Raw genomic sequence first — 17,150 nt, 5'->3', positions numbered from 1 at the left:
ATTTATAAAACTATTTGCAAGAAAAGAACCTGAACCAAATTTTGAACCCAAAACTACATTTTTACCCTGAAGAATACTCTCCCTAGTATTACTTTACAAAAATATTTTACTTAAAAATGTTAAGAAATCTAACGCAACAAGTAAAACTACTCATAATGACTTAATATCTGTTATCAATTAATTTAGAACATTAATGAAAGTGTTATCAAGGGTCAACAGTTAAATATATCAACAATTTCGATTTTATTTACAACGTAAAAACAATATTATTACACTCGAACTATGAAATTACGGATTAATTTGTCATAAATTTCCAAGCTCGAAGATTATATGATAATTGATTCACCAGGACTAATCATCACATACAACTTTACATTTTGCGGTCTATAATAGTAATTTTAAATCACGATAAAATTAAATGTTATCTCGCCTTCGATTATGCACCAACCATAAAACTTATCTGTGAAATTCATTATCCTTATTGCCTGAAATAACACTGATACCGCAAAATGGGCGATAACGATTCCTCGTCAGTCATTTAAAAGTGCGGTGGGATTTTTTTTTTGTTGGATTTGTGGTTTCTTAGAAATCCATTGAGTAATTATATTAAGAAAGATGTAGGTAAATTATGGTTGAAACCACTATGGGATTTTTGGCCATGTAAATTGGTCATTTTTATGAGATGAAATAATTAAAGTTGTTACAGTTTATTTTCTTCAGATACATAAAGCATAAGAAAATAAAATAAATGCAAAATGTTAGTGAAAGCATAGCTGGATTATAGAACTTTAAGAGGCAATTTCTAAGTTATTCTGGTGCTAACGTTAATAGAATAAAGAGTTATCATTTCAGTGTTAATTCTATTTTTGATATCAATAATTTTTAGCCCTTATGATGAAACTCAAATTATTAATTATAATATTAATTTTTTTTTAATTGTTTTGATTTCACTAATGTCAGAAGTCAAATCCTAGCCAATAAGATCCCAGCTCCAAACCATTTCTGGCGCGAAAATCTTCTGACCTCTAGGAGTCTTGAAGAATAAGCCTTTGAAGAAGGTTGAGTTCTTGGTATTTTTGCCGGTTTTACTCCAATGTCAAAGTCAAAAATAGCTTTATTGTTACGTAACGTTGAATTAAATTGTTACATTATATAAAACCTTAAAGATAGTTGACAACATAATCTTTTACAACAATATAAAAATTTTAACAATTCTTACATACATAGAATATAGAACACACCCAAAGAAAAGATAGTAAGAAGTCACATCACGCTACGCAAAACTCTTCACTGTCAAAAAGTTGTATTTAAAAACTTGTCTAGAGAATAAAATGCTTTAGCAAGTAAAAGTTTCTTTATATTTTTCCTAAAACGTTTTTCACAAATTATTAGCCTTATATAAAGGGGTAGGTGATTAAAAAGCCTTCTGCCCCCGTACACAATAGAAAACTTACTCTGCTCACTTTTTGAAGAAGGCAGAGGTAAAGAGACGGTTGTTTGGAGATTGTAACCTGAGGAGGGGGGGGCCAAGCTGATGGCGATATTTTTTGTGGATAAGACAAACAGTCTCAGGCAATGTCAGGACAGAGTGTTTTAAAAATAATGGCCTACAGGGGCTACGAAAGGGAGCTACACACCTGTAGCGTATGGCTCTCTTTTGCAAAATACGTAGAGAGCTGAACAAATACTGAGAGCACACACCCCAAAACACAATACCATATCTTAGATGACATTCAATAAGAGCATGGTAGGCAATTTTAGCCACGTCAAGTCCCAGAGAATGTGTTATTACTCTAATAGCATAAAAGTTGGGTGATAACTTCCCTATTAAAGAGGAGATATGACTTTCAAATTTTAATTGCTTATCAATCGTCAGACCCAAAAATTTGGATGTTTCAGAAGGACTTATTGTTTCATTTTGCAAACTGACAGTTTCAAAGTTACATGTTAATCTATTAGATTCACACCATGACTTTACAAGAATTAAATCTTCAGCAACGATATTCTTTAACCTCTTGATGTCAGTGTCATGCCAAAGTAATGTTGTATCATCCACAAAGATAGTAAATTTGACCCTAATTGGAATTTGAGAGATATCATTGACATATAGCAGGAACAATATTGGTCCAAGAACAGAACCCTGGGGTACAACCGCATCTATACCCAGACGGAATGACATATCATTGTCAAAGAATACCCTTTGTGTTCTTACAGATTGGTAAGAACGAGACCAGTCGAGAGCAACTCCTTTTAATCCATAGGTTTCTAGGTTCTGCAGCAGTATTCTGTGACTTACACAGTCAAACATACAGACTCTCCAAAAAATTGAAAATAGCATCAGATGTACCCAGTTTCGTCCGGAATCCAAATTGCTGATTGTTAATAGCATTAGGCCGTTTCAGAAAATCCATCATCCTAGTTTTTACCAATCTCTCTACAAGCTTGCCAAGCGTGGGAAGCATGGCTGTGGGTCTGAAATTTGATGGCTCATCATAGTTTCCACCCTTAAATAATGGTATAATCAAGGCATCTTTAAGTAAATGTGGAAAAGACCCACTTGAAAGAGAAGCATTTATCACCTCAGCCAAAGAATCAAGGGTTGGTAGCGGTAGCGCAATTAGGACCTTTAGTGACAGCCCATTCCATCGAGAAGAGTTCTTATTTTTTATTGAGGATAGAGCTTCCATTATTTCACTACAATCTGTTGGTCTAAAGAAAAATGTTTTAGGCACTTTAATGTTGTCTAAGTATGAGCGCGGATCTTTAACAGACTGAGGCAATAATATTGATAGACCCAAAGCAACACCCTGGAAAAAAATGATTGAGTGTTTCGGCCGACACCGTGCTATTAGAAACAGAACGGTTTCCACGTTCACCTCGTAAGTCATTAACAATTTTCCAAGACTCTCCAGACTTATTTCTTGATTGGTTTATTTTACTTGAGTAGTATAAGTGTTTTGCCAGTTTCACTGTATCGCGGTAAATTTTGCGATGTCTATTAAAGTAGGATATGAATCTGGACTTGTCTAGGGCAATCTTTCTTACGGAGTGCAAACACCCAAGATTTTTACCAGAAATTAAGAGACCCCTGCTATACCAGGGTCTTCTCCTTTGTTCCCTAATTGTCATCATGGGGAAAGTTGACTCAAAAACATCCACTAAAGTTGAATGGAAATTCTCAAAAGGATCACCGTTGTCAAGTATGATACCATTCCAGTCTAGAGAATTGCAACATTCTTTAAATTTACAGACATTTTTTCTAGTGAACAACCCATGTTTCCCCATGTTTTTTTTCTTGAGGTACATTTTTTATCACTTAGAAGAAAGGAACATAAAACGGCCTCATGATCAGACAATCTGCATTTCATAGAGCGTAGAGCAAACATAATCTAAAAGTGATGCTGAATTAGCAGTGATGCGAGTAGGTTGATCTACATGCAAACTTAAATTAAAAGATTTCAGCACTTTATATATCAACAAATAATTGTTAGAGTTATTGCAGTCTAAAAAACTTACATTAACGTCACCTGTCAACATTAGTGATGCATTTACCGATATTTGGCTTAAAATGTTATATAATTTATCAATAAAACTACTAAAATTACTCGAGGGTGACCTGTAAAGACTTAAAATGTACAAATTTAACTGTTTAGAATAAACAATACAATTAAAAGTTGAAAACTCACCTTTTGGGTATTTTAGTTTGTGGATACTAAATGCCATACTGCAATAGTGCAGGATTATGAGTGGTGTAGTTAAATCCCAACTTTTTCAAGGTTCTTTGTTTAAGTGTCCAGTTTTGTGTTCCCGAGAAATGGCTAATTCTATTAGTAAGTCCTAATATTTTTATTTGGCATGTTGGTTTATGATACTCTACACATGTAATTTTATATAAGTAAACTCAAGCATACCGTTAAGTTTAACCATCAATGCTTATATCTACTTACTCTATTGGCAATTCCTTGATCTGGGTATCCTTCCACTTTCAGGCTTTTTTTTTCTCCTCTATTATAAGAAGTAGAAATCTCCACTCATGCAATAACGTCCACAAAATCTACATTGACATTCACTGTTAAACCGATCCATCCATTTTTTAAACATGATTTCATCACCAGGCTATGTCACAACTGTATAAATAAGATATCGGAAGATCGAAATGGGAACCGGAACCATATTACTGTTGTGAATAATGATATAGCATTGCAGTCTCAGAGGACGCCTGAGACCAGATCTGTAGAAGATCCATCTCATCATCTGAATTTTTTAAGTCAACCAAATTCGGAAAAGGCCAAAAAAAAATTAAAGTCACAAACGGAGTGAAGATTGTTAATCTAAACGCAAGCAACATTCGACTTAAATCTGCTTGGAATTCTGACTTGGAACTGTTCTTACACTTAAATGCCTATCCTGAGATCGTCTGTATCGCAGAATCTTGGTTGTCATACTACTGTAGGGACTCATGTGATGGTGGTGGTGTGGCAATATTTGTCAGATCTGATTTCAGTACTTATAGACATGTAGAGAATAAAGACTTTTCACTGTCTGGTAACTTTGAATGTGCTGCTGCTCTTCTCCAGGCTGTAAATAGTGTTAAGATTTTAGTTTTTTGTATATATATATCGTCCTCCTAGCTCTGATTTTAAAACTTTTAGTGAGTACTTTGAGAAATTGTTAAAGCTTTTATATAAACCTAATATTTTAATGTGTTTTTGTGGTGATTTTAACCATGATTTAATTTCCAGATGTAAAGAAGCAGTACATATTGTCGACGCATTTAGCTCATATGGTCTTAAACTAGTTTTTTTCTGAACCTTCCAGAACTCGGGAATCATCCTGTTCCTTGATTGATAATATATTTACTAACGCTGAACTGTTTTCAACTGAAACCTTTGAAGTAGCGTTTTCTGATCATTGTGCTCAGATACTGAGTTTTGACTTGGGAAACCCAATCAGTCACGATTTAAGCAAATGTTCTATGAGTTCTAGATTCTTTCCTGATGAAAAAATACGCTATTTTAACAACTTGTTGTCCAAAGAACATTGGCTGTCAATTATTGAAACTCTGGATTTTGAAAGTACATTTTCTTACTTCTTTGACACGTTCTCCAGTTTATTTAATATGAGCTTTCCTTATGTAAACAAATCGAAGCCATATCATAGAAAGTCTCATCAGTGGATACCACCATTAATAATTAATGAGGGCAAACAGTTGAGACTACTTCATACTCAACTAAAGACCGTTCATGATCATGAGTTACTGACATCCTATAGAAGGAGATTGAAGGTACATAGAAAAAATATCGTAAATGCTAAAAAAGCATATAATTCAACAAAGTTACAAAGTGTGTTCCTAATTTGGTTACTGATAATGGAAAGAAAGTTACTGGCAACCTAAATATTGCTAATACATTTAATAATTTTTTTGAAGAGTCAGTGCGAAAGATCACAGATAATTTTCAGGCACCCATGGGAATGAATGTGCCTTTCAACAGTTTGTCCCAATCTCTTTTTCCATTCTCTCTCACTAAAGGAGAAACACTTGAGATTATAAAATCTTCCTCCAATAAAAAGTTATCTGGTGTAGACGAGGTACCTAGTTACTTATTGCTAGCATGTGCTGAGCATATTATCTCTCCACTTACCTATCTTCTAAATTTATCATTTCAGTTTGGCTATTTTCCTAAAGAGCTAAAATCAGCTGTTGTCATACCTCTTCATAAAAAGGAGGAGACAGCAGAAGTGAGTAACTATAGGCCTATTGCTCTCCTCTCTGTATTCTCAAAGATCTTTGAAAAATCTTTTAAAAGAAGACTTCAGGTCTGGACTCTCTACATCAGATGCTATAATATCTCTTTATACAAATATATTGAATAATTTTGAATTGAAATTTAAATCTGTTGGTATCTTTTTTGATCTTACTAAAGCATTTGATACCATTTATCATGCTTTACTATTAAATCATATATTTGACAGGTAGAACCAGGTGTTAGATTGAGAGTTAGTGGTCAGGTGGCCATATCTGATTGGACAATTGTCGTCTCTGGGGTTCTTAGGCCCATTTTATTTTTACTTTTTATTAGTGACTTGCCTCTCCTGGTTAATGACAGCTACGTAACACTTTTTGCTAACGATACATCAGCAGTTGTCTCGGGTACTGAGTGTCAGTCTATCCACTCAAAACCCACCAAGTGTATAGCTGATATTGCGGGGTGGTGCCAGAAAAATGGTCTTTGTTTGAATAATTTGAAAATCAATTTCATTATTTTCACTCCGATTCGAGCTATTCAGGAACGGAGCTTACTCCTTAAAGAGGAGTCATCAAGTAGCCTCATCAAACAACACTCCACCAAGTTCTTGGGAATTGTAATTGATAGACATCTATTGTGGGATCCTCAGGTGGAATCTGTGTGCAATAGATTATCCCGCAGCAATTATGCCATCTTGCAATTTCAAGACTATGTGGATGCATATACACTTAAAAGCTTTTATTATGCCTCAGTGCATTCCACTCTATCCTATGCCTTATTAACTTGGGGTAATTCCTCCAGTATTGGGAGAGTGCTAATAAATCAAAAGCGTATTGTACGTACGATGTTTAGACTTTCCTTCAGAGAAACTTGCCGTGGTACTTTTAAAAAAGAAAAAATCCTAACTATAATTACCATCTATATCTTGGAGTGCGCATGTCAAGTACATAAAAATCTTTCAAACTACATGAGATCTGGAGATCTTAATTTTTATGAAACTCGAAATGCAGATAAATTATACATCCCTTTTACCCGGTTGTCGCAGGTACAGGATGGTCCGGAAATTACATTTCTCAAAATTTTTAATCATCTCCCATGTAGAATAAAGAGAGCTAAGACTTTTCCAACTTTTAAGAGAGGTCTTAGGACCATTAGCTGACTATCCTTTTTACTCGTTGACAGAGTTCTTTAACTGTAGATTTATTGACTAAATTAAGTTAAATTTGTTTCCTTTCATATCTTTGTAATTTTATACTATTTTTATTAGCATTGTAGTTTTTTATTGACAATTCCTATACATTGTTATGATATCGATGGAAATAAATAATTTGATTTGATTTTTAATCCAAGTCCCTATTTCGAAAGTACTCACGCGAACTTCTAGCCCCAAACAACAGAATATGAGATTTTACCCTTGATATAGGCACTATATTCAGGAAGGGCAATATAACTTGTTTTTAAAGTAATAAGTTTGATGATTAACTTTTTTTTTTAATATAGATTCACTTGAATGTATCTCAGAACTAAAGCTTTTATTTTATGTTTATTTTGATTTTTGAAAGATAACCTAACTTTCTAAGTTAGACAAGGGACTTTTGGTGTGAGCCCATGAGTTTTAAGGTGCTCTCACACTAAAGTGGTAATTTAATATCATATAATTTAATAGCCAAAGTAATGGATTATTTTTTTTTATTGTTAATTTATCTCTTTCAAGTACAGTATTAATTACACCATAACATCTATAAAATGTAAGTAAATATTAATATTATTATTTATAAATATTATTATAATTTCCCGTTTTCTTGGTTAATATAAATATTATTTATAATAATAATTATAAATAATAACTTTATTTATAATAACTATTATTATTATAAATAAAATATAAATATATTATTGTAATTAAATATTTTATTTATACATGTTTAGTCATCTAGGTGTATGTTGTGTATGACATTTGCACAATATGTTTTAACTAATAGAAATTTTGTAATATAGTAACTTTGTCTCGTCCAAATATCTACGAAATAAAAAAATAGATACAGGTCCAATTATAACTTAAATTTGAATGGTGAAAAAAGTGTATTGGATGTTCATACAGTTGCGAAACAGGTGCATTAAACGGTACTATCTCGGTTCTTATTTTAAACACATTTGTTTGAATTATCCAATATTTAATAGCTTTTTATTATTGTTTGACCAATTAACTTAAGTATTGCGTAAGGTGTTCAATATATTTATTAAAATGAAGATACAGTTTTCGACCAGAGATGGACGTCTAATGAATCTAGAAAACTAGAAGTCCAGTCGCTTTTTCTATCCATGGGCTTGAAATCTAATAAATGTCTTAAACATTTTTTAAAGAAAAGGTAAACGACTGATGTATCTACAAACATATGAGTCAAATCTATCTATTGGACTCGTGTAAAATAACTAAACTTTTCAAAACATCTTTCGGAATGCTAATGAGACTCCATTGGATAAAGATAATTTACAGTTCATTGGCTTCTATCTAGAGAATGTCCATAATTAATTTTCACATTTCAACGTGATTAGGACCAATATAGGATATCCTTTGAAGGATCTGTGCTATTTGGGTATTTACTTTGGTACAATCAATTTTTTCGATATTCCAAGCAGTTGACCATATTTCCTCTTTTTAGATAAAATGTGAATTTGTTCTAGGCAGTTGAATTAATTTATTACCTTCACGTAGTTGAAGCTAATCCTATAATATAAATCCAAAATTTCTAGTTTCAGTGCCAGAGAGCTTCGAAGTAATCATTATAGTTTCGTTTCCATTAAAACTACCTAAAATTGACTGATTTTTTTTTAAATTTTTAGGTTAGCAAACTTATTATCGGACAATTAGGAATATTTTCAACGCCTGCTGTATCTGCCCTTATACGACAACATAAACTTTTAGGTAAGAAAATTTATCGGAGTCTTTGAATCACATCTCTATACTTAATAGTAAGAAATTTATGATTTTTTTTCAAAAACCACCTAAAATATAGAAATTACAAAAAAAAGTAAAGTATGATTTATCGAAAAAATCAAAAACTTTTGATTTCTCAGGATTTTTTACTGATGCATACATGTTTCTTTATTGATTAGGGCGTGTGTCAGTTTTTTAATCTCATTTCTATCTTTAATAGTAAAGAAGTAATGAACTTTTTTGAAAATTACCTGGAATTCAAAAGTGACAAAAAGTAATTTTTTTTTGATAAAATTTAAAGTAAACAATTTTAGGTAAAACATGTTTTTTGCTGCTATGTAATTTTGATCCACTTTTGTTTGTCAAAACTGTCAATTGTTACTATAAAAGACACGCCTATAATTTGAATTCGTTGTCTTAAAGTGACACTTGACAAGGCAGTTAAAATATTGGACGTGACTTAAAGTGATGGTTTCAAAATGGTAGGCAAGCGCCATCTTGGCAAACAATTAAATTAATTTAAAATGAACTACCTACCACCCAAAAATCAGAGTATAAGGCGGAAGATAGAGTTTAAATCAATGAAGTCTTTTTTTAGGTGGAATTGTTTTGACGGCATCCCATAACCCGGGCGGCATCCGTAACGATTTCGGTATAAAGTACAACATCGAAAACGGTGGTCCTGCCCCCGACAATATCACCGATAAAATTTACGAATTAACCACCAAAATTCGGCAGTACAAAATCACGCCCACTTTGGAAACCGATAGACTGATCGACGTATTGGGTACAAGTAAATTTAACGTAAGCGATTTACTACTTTATCACCCTTATTTACCTTAAATTAAAAAATAACGATTTTTTTTTTAGGTTGATGGTAGGGATTTTACGGTGGAAATAATCGACTCTACCAAGAATTATGTGGCTTTGATGAAGGAGATTTTCGATTTTAATAAGCTGAGGAATCTTATTAGGGGCACCGATAAGAGGCCCGCTTTTAATATTTTATTGGATTCTATGAACGGAGGTAAAGACAGTTTATATTAACATAATTTAAATTCAAGTTTGTCGCGTAAAAAAAAAAAAAATTTCGGGTACTCAGAAACATCTGTAGATGTTTTTATAATTTTATTTATGTCAATATGAGGGAATTCCTGAGGAAGGATTTGAGGGTAAAAATGTGATTTTAAATTTAAAATATTGGTAGTTTGGTTGTGGATTTTTCTTAGGTACTTTTTTTAACAAATTTCAATTTTGTTACAATTTTTTGTGGAAATAATTCGAATATTCTAAAAAGAATTGTAAGTAAAGAAAAGGCTTATCTTTCAAAATAATTTGATGTAAGAACGATTTTTATGCTTCAAGAACATTTTGAGTCAATTTTGTCAACCAAGGTTCATGAATCATCAAATTTAGAGCTTTTGAAACGCATATGGCAACATAAAGAATTGTATTCATATGAAGACATTTTTTGACATAACTTATTTAACTTGGCCATAATTCTTTCACATTAATTAATGGATTTCCTAAGGATGGATTTGGGGGTAAAAACGTGATTCTATGTTTAGGATTTGGGTAGCTAACTGCTTACTCTAAACTCTAAACCAGTTTTGGTTGGAGTATTATTTTACTTAAGTTTTTTCAATAAATTTCACGTTTCTTGCAAATATTTTAGGAAATAATTAAAATCTCCTTAAAACAGTTTTAAGCAAAGAAAGTGCACCTCTATCCAAATAACTTAATATAAGAATGATTTTTGTACCTCATAAACTTTCTGAGTTAGAGCCAATTTTGTTAACCAAGGTCCACGAGATACCAAATTTAACTTTTAATTAACTTTAAATTAAACTTAACTTTTGAAACGCATATTGCAACATGCAGATTTTTATTCATTTGAAGACTTTTTTTGGTGTAACTTTAAAGCCACTGGAATTATTATCATGATTTTTTTTACATGAATGTGGAGCAAATCCCGAAGATGGATTTTCAGTTAAAAAATTGGTTCTAGGTTAAGATTTTGGGTAGTTAGGGCGGTTTTGGTTCGGGTTTTTTAAATTAACTTTCTTGCAAATATTTCAGAAAATAATTTGAATATTCTAAAAGAAATTGTAAATAAATAAAGGAAATCTCTTTCTAAATAATTTGATATAAGAACGATTTTTGTACCTCAAAAACCCGTTAGAGCCAACTTTGTCAACCAAGGTCTAAAACCATCAAATTTAGAGCTTTTGAGACGAATTTTAGGGAATAAGTTGGGAACCACTGGTAATATATATACATGATTATATTGATTAATTATTTATTTATTTATTTATTTATTTATTTATTTATTTACGCCATTCAACAGAAATACATCCAATTACTGAATGGGAAAAAAAATACATTTACAATCAATAACAATAAGGAAATGCTTAAAAAGAAAAACAATGAGAAAAGTAAAGAAAAAAAAAAACAAAGTTTTACTGAGAATAGTGTACTTTTTTGATATCTGCTATGCTACAGTTAAATAAGTCACATTGACCCTGAACAGAATTATATGTGTTACAGGCTCTGCCTAGTGGAGAAAATTTGTTAATGTTAGTCCTTGATCTAGGTAGGTAAAATGTTTGTGAGTTTCTGGCTGATATGCGAGGTATGTGAAAGTTCAGTTCTTGTAATAATTCTGGCAAGTCGATTAAGTTGTTCACTAATTTATATAGAAACTGCAAATCAGCAGATTTTCTTCTATCTTCTAAAGAATCAAAGAAAAATCTTTCCAGTAACCGTGCATGTGGAAAACCGATTTCTGGGTACACTCCATCGCATTTATAGCAAAGAAATTTTAGAAATTTTCTCTGTATACCCTCAATCTCATTTATATGGTTTTGGTAATAGGGGGACCAAACTTGAGAAGCATACTCAAGTATGGATCTGACATATGAGAAGAATAAGATTTTTAGGATGAGGATATTATTAAAATTATGAGAGTTACGTATTACATAACCTAGCATTCTGTAGCTACGTTTGATAATATCTGTAATATGTGGCTGAAAAGAAAGAGAGCTATCAAATGTTACACCTAAGTCATTCAAAACTGTTGATCTAGGGACTGTGACATTGTCTATGGTATAGTCATAAATAATTATTTTTTTTCTTTAAACTGAAAGAAACAACATTACATTTAGCAGCATTTAGAGGCAGGTTATTATTTTTACACCATGTATTAAGTTTGTTTAAGTCACTTTGAAGTAAAATACAGTCCAAAATGCTGTTAATTCTATAAAAAACTGGACTTTATTATCGTCCGCGTATAATAGACTATTTACAGAAAGTTCATCAGATATTTTATTAATAAATGAGTTGAAAAAAAGCGGTCCCAAAACTGAGCGGGACTCCAGAAGCGGCAACAATCTTTGCCGAGCTTCGACCATAGCACTCTACGTACTGGGGGCGGTCACTCAAGTAGGATCTAAAAAGATTCGTTAGGCCGGAAGAAAATCCATAAATTCGATCGAAGTTGTTAACGAGAATGCCATGGTCGAGTCGGTCAAAGGCCTTAGAAAAGTCCGTATATATGACGTCGACTTGAGAGTTGTTATTTATTGATTCAGTTATAAATTCAGTAAGAGAAACTAGATTTGTTGTGGTAGACCTGCCCTTCATAAAACCGTGTTGTCTACTGTCAATCAGATGTTTCATTGATGGATACAAAGCAGTATGCAGAACACGTTCAAAACATTTAGAAAAGTTATTAATTATTGTTATAGGGCGATAGTTTTCTATAAGATCTTTGTCACTCTTTTTGTGTACAGGGATAATTTTAGATATTTTCCAAAGATCAGGAAAGCTTTCTTGTTTTAACGCTAAATTAAAAAGTAAAGTTAATGGTTTAACAAAAGCTATGGCACAATCATAGAGAAGGAAAGCAGGAATTTTGTCGGGTCCAACAGTTGCTTTTGGTTTAATCGTTTTAAGAGCTCGTAATACTTCATCTTCCGTGAATCTGGATATAATGATGGTATCTGCAAATATGTTTTGAGCATTGTTGCCAGGTTGTGTAGCAGCGGAAGAAATATATGCACTTTCAAAGAAATCTGCGAATGCGTTTGCAATAGCTTGAGGATCAGACATAATCATTCCCTGTTGGTCAGTCATATTTTGAGGTAACAAATTGTTATTTTGTGAGCTTTGAATTAGCTTCCAAAAATTGTTTGGTTGGGAAAATAAATTATTTTCAAGATTAACACAGTATTGTCTGTGTGACAGTTCAATATCTTTTTTGATTTTCGATCGCAGCTCTCTAAATTTAGTTAAATCACATTGTTGATGAAAACGCTTATATTTCCTCCACGAGCTATGTTTATTTCTAATTGATTCAATAATTTCAGAGGTAAACCAGGGTGGATAAGATCGTTTGCGCCTGGCAGTTTTAGGGACACAGTTATCAAGACAATTATAAATTTTATTATAGAAAAGTTCGACGGCAGAATTGATATCATCCACAGATTCCAATATATTCCAGTTAATGTTAAGAAAGCTCTGATATAAAATTCTTAGGTCAGCTTTTTTAAAATTATAAAAAATATTTTCAACTTTACCGCTATTTATTTTTTTGTCAAGGTTATATCTAAACTTAATCAACAAGGCTGGATGAATATCTTCTTCTTTAACTAAGAAATCATGGCATCTCTGTACGTCACAAAGATCTGATCGAGATGTAATAACGAGATCCAGAAGCCGTCCCTGGATATTTTCAATAAAATTTATTTGTTTCCAATCAAAAAATTCTAACAAATTATTAAGTTGGTTAACTCTAAATGACGGATTAGCTCCTTTCGAATACAAAATGTACTCTGGAATATTAAAGTCTCCTAGAAACATAATTTTTGAATTGTAAAGGTACGTTAGCGTTGAAATGTAATCAAAAACATCTTCAAAAACCTCTGAAAAACGTCCGGGTGGGATGTAAGTTAAAATAATAAAAAGATTGGTGTGATTAATAATTATTTTTAGGCCAATGATTTCTATGATGCTACGCAAATCGTTAGGAAGAATCAATTTTAGGTTTACGACAGAAAAAGTTTGTCTAACCGCCAATATAACACCACCCCCCTTATCCTCACTCATCTCGGCGTAGTTTCTGTCACAGCGATATACTGTGTATTCGTTCGGAAAAAGTTCTGAATCAAAAAAACTATCATTCAGCCCAGACTCTGTAATAGCGATAATATCATATGTACACGTTAGTACAGAATTAAAAAAAGATTTTGTTTTCGAGCGAAGGCCATTGGTATTCTGATAATAGATGCAAAGGTCGTCAGTACGCTGCTGCTGCCGGGTCTCGATCGACTGAGAGCCACTGCAGCCATAAGAGTTAAGTTGAAGCGAGAGAGTGTCGTAAAGCGAGAAGGAAGAGCGGTGTGAACCTGATGATTGCTACAGAGTGGACCCAAATATTTCAGATTTATACTTTGCATTAATTTGCTTATATGAATAACAATTTTTGTAATTCCAAGAAGCGTGTTTGGTGTCTATGTCTAACTTAAATCTATCTTTTAAAAAGCTACAGTTACTACACTTGTAATTATCTTCTGAGACATTGCAATTTTTAAATTCGTGTGAGCCTGAGCATAGAGGACAAACAATTTTATTTTTACAGAATTTATTAGAGTGCCCAAAATTATCACATTTGAAACAACGAGTTACAGAAGTTGAATCGTAAATTTGATAACTATCAAGCCCGACAACAATGTGTTTTTGATCTGTTAGTTTTTTAAAAGTGACTGTATCTATCTGTAGCAAAGCCTGAAAAATGTTTTCTTGTTTCTTTGTTGACCATACTTTAAGTACCCTAAACTCAGATAAGAAAAGATTTTTATGTTGACATTTTAAGTGATATTCTAAAGCTTCTTTGGAGTAGTCTTCTGTCAAACCAACGACTCGTACCATCGGCCTAGTTGATTTAAGTTCGCGGATTTCATATTCTTCTGCTAATTTCTCATTAGCTAAATTTATTATTCGATCAGCACTGTTTGGGTCAGCAGTTACAATTAACCCTCCATTGGCAGCATGCTTAACGTTCGCAATTTGTAGCTTCTCATCCGCTGGTTTAATATGATTCAGTTAATTATATCATGATAATTATAATATATTTACATGATTGTTTTACAGCAATTCTTAATAGAGCAATTTCTTAACATGGATTTTAGGTTAAAATATTCGTTCTATATCTGGTATTATTCTAGTTGGGGTTATTCTAGAGTTAAGTTTTGGTTGAAGTTGACCTCAATCACATTATTTTGACGTAAGGAATCTACTGTTCTATGTCCCATTAACTTTCGGAACGCCCTGTATAAGTTGTCGGAACGTTCCTTAATAACTAAGATATATTCGCTCAATATGTAATTTTTTAGTAACTGGAGTGTACGTGCGTAACATCTTCGTGGAGGAACTGGGTGCTTCCCCGGACAATAACGTGCGTCGCGTCGTCCCATTGGACAATTTCGGCGAAATCCATCCGGATCCCAATCTCACGTACGCCAAGGACCTGGTGGACAAACTGAAGGACGAGGAAAGTTACGATTTCGGCGCCGCCTTCGACGGTGACGGCGACAGAAACATGATTTTGGGCAAGAGAGCGTTCTTTGTCACCCCGAGTGACTCTTTGGCCGTGTTGGCCAACAATTTGGACTGTATCCCGTATTTTAAGAAGAACGGGGTGCATGGATTCGCCAGGTCGATGCCTACGGCCGCCGCGGTTGACAGGTAATAATAAATCTTTTAATTATGTAATTGCTGGATTAAATAGATTGTGTATGTTTAATCGAGTATTTAAGCATTAAGATCCTAAGGCGGTGTTACCCATTTTCCCCAAAACTAGTACTTGCACTATGTGAGAATCTTCAAAAAGTCACATATGTGTTTGCGGCTTGTAATTATAAACATATTTAGATTAATTAACTTACGAGATTTCTAGATCGGGTAGTATCCAGTATGAGTTCTAATGGGTTGTGCCCAGTCCTCCGTCAACTGTGTCGTGATCCCTGGTCTTCACTTTTTTCAGTCCTGGTTATTTTTAGGACAATGAGGAGCACTGAATGCCTAGAACCGAGAGTTTTTCATAACTAAAATTTATGTTTTTCAGATATTTTCATAAATTTTCTTTAATTTTAAATACATCGTTTACATCTCCTTTTATGCAAGTTCTAAAGCTTACATCCCTAAGGCCTCCTAAAAGATGAGACATGGGACATCACTTGAATTGCTTATTTATGAAAGGGTATAAGTCACTACTTGACGAAAATCAAGATTACTATAAAATCTTATTTATAGCACGTATATCTACCGTTTAGTCTTGAAAGGATCTAAGTCTGTACTACCCGTAGCAAAAAAAAAGGCATCACAATATTATATTTATTTTTGAAAGGGTATGAGTCAGTGACTTAAATCATTTCATAAATTTACACGGACTGGCGGCAGTCGCGCCGCATCGGTATGCACGTGGCCATTACGAAAAGTTGTTTATTATTGTTTTGTTAGCCGACGTGTTCGGACTAAATATTTCAGTTTTTCTATTTGGTTTCTTTTTTAATATACTAAATAATATGAGTGATAGTGAGCATATTGAAAAAAAGAGAAAAAAGGGAGTTAAAAACACAGATGAATATAAAGCTGTGAGAATTAAGAAAAGTCGATTGCTGGGACAACCGTATAGAAACTATCGAGATAACATGGTTCCAGGAAAAGCTGTTGGCGAGCCATGCATGTAAGTTTAACAAAATTTTAAGTTTTTTAAGAAGTTTTTTAATGGGAATGAATTCTTGCAGGTGCAAGCTAAAATGTTTTGAAAAACTAACTCCAGCAGAACAAATTCACATAATGAATAAGTTTCGTTCTTTTTCAACCAAAAACGAACAAGATATTTACCTGCAAGGACTATTGGTGTCAAACAATATCAAGAACAGGCGGCCACGGAAAGAAGAAGCAAAACAAAGAAGTTCATCTTTTGAATATTTTGTATTGGTTAACACAGAGAGACGAAAGGTTTGCAAAAAAGCATTTTTAAGCTTGCATGGCATAAGTTCTAAGTTAGTACAACGGTTGCAACTTCTTTTGAATCTTGGAAAATCCCCGAGAGATTTAAGAGGCCTACAAAATAATCGAAAAACTGTTCCAGGTAATATTATTCAGATAGTCTGTGAACACATTTCAACATTTCCTGTTAAACATAGTCACTATGCATCCAAAGAATATCTATATCTGGATGCAAAGTTAAATGTTAAGAAGCTGCATAGCTTATTCAAAGAAAAGCATACAGAAATTGATGTGAAATATTCGACATATTACAAAATTTTTAAAGAGCATTTTGATTATAAATTTGGACGACCGCAAGTAGATACGTGTTGTCAATGCGAGGAACTTGAAATTAAATCCACAAGTTCCTCTTTAAATGAAACAGCGAAAAGAGCTGCTTTAGCTGAACTTAT

General features: G+C 33.0%; 1 protein-coding gene across 2 annotated transcripts in view; it reads left to right on the top strand.

Annotated features, from left to right (window-relative positions):
- Positions 1-17,150, top strand: part of LOC126733643 (phosphoglucomutase) — a 55,409-nt gene that overhangs the window by 19,433 nt on the left and 18,826 nt on the right. For both annotated transcript variants that reach the window (XM_050437038.1, XM_050437039.1), the window contains exons 3-6: positions 8,592-8,673; positions 9,284-9,489; positions 9,556-9,712; positions 15,078-15,429. In XM_050437038.1, the coding sequence (XP_050292995.1) occupies positions 8,592-8,673; positions 9,284-9,489; positions 9,556-9,712; positions 15,078-15,429 (797 nt within the window). The remainder of the gene's footprint in view (positions 1-8,591; positions 8,674-9,283; positions 9,490-9,555; positions 9,713-15,077; positions 15,430-17,150) is intronic.

This window comes from Anthonomus grandis, chromosome 2, assembly GCF_022605725.1.
Source record: "Anthonomus grandis grandis chromosome 2, icAntGran1.3, whole genome shotgun sequence".
In the NCBI taxonomy this organism is placed as follows: Eukaryota; Metazoa; Arthropoda; class Insecta; order Coleoptera; family Curculionidae; genus Anthonomus; species Anthonomus grandis.
This window is presented reverse-complemented; position numbering and strand designations above follow the sequence as displayed.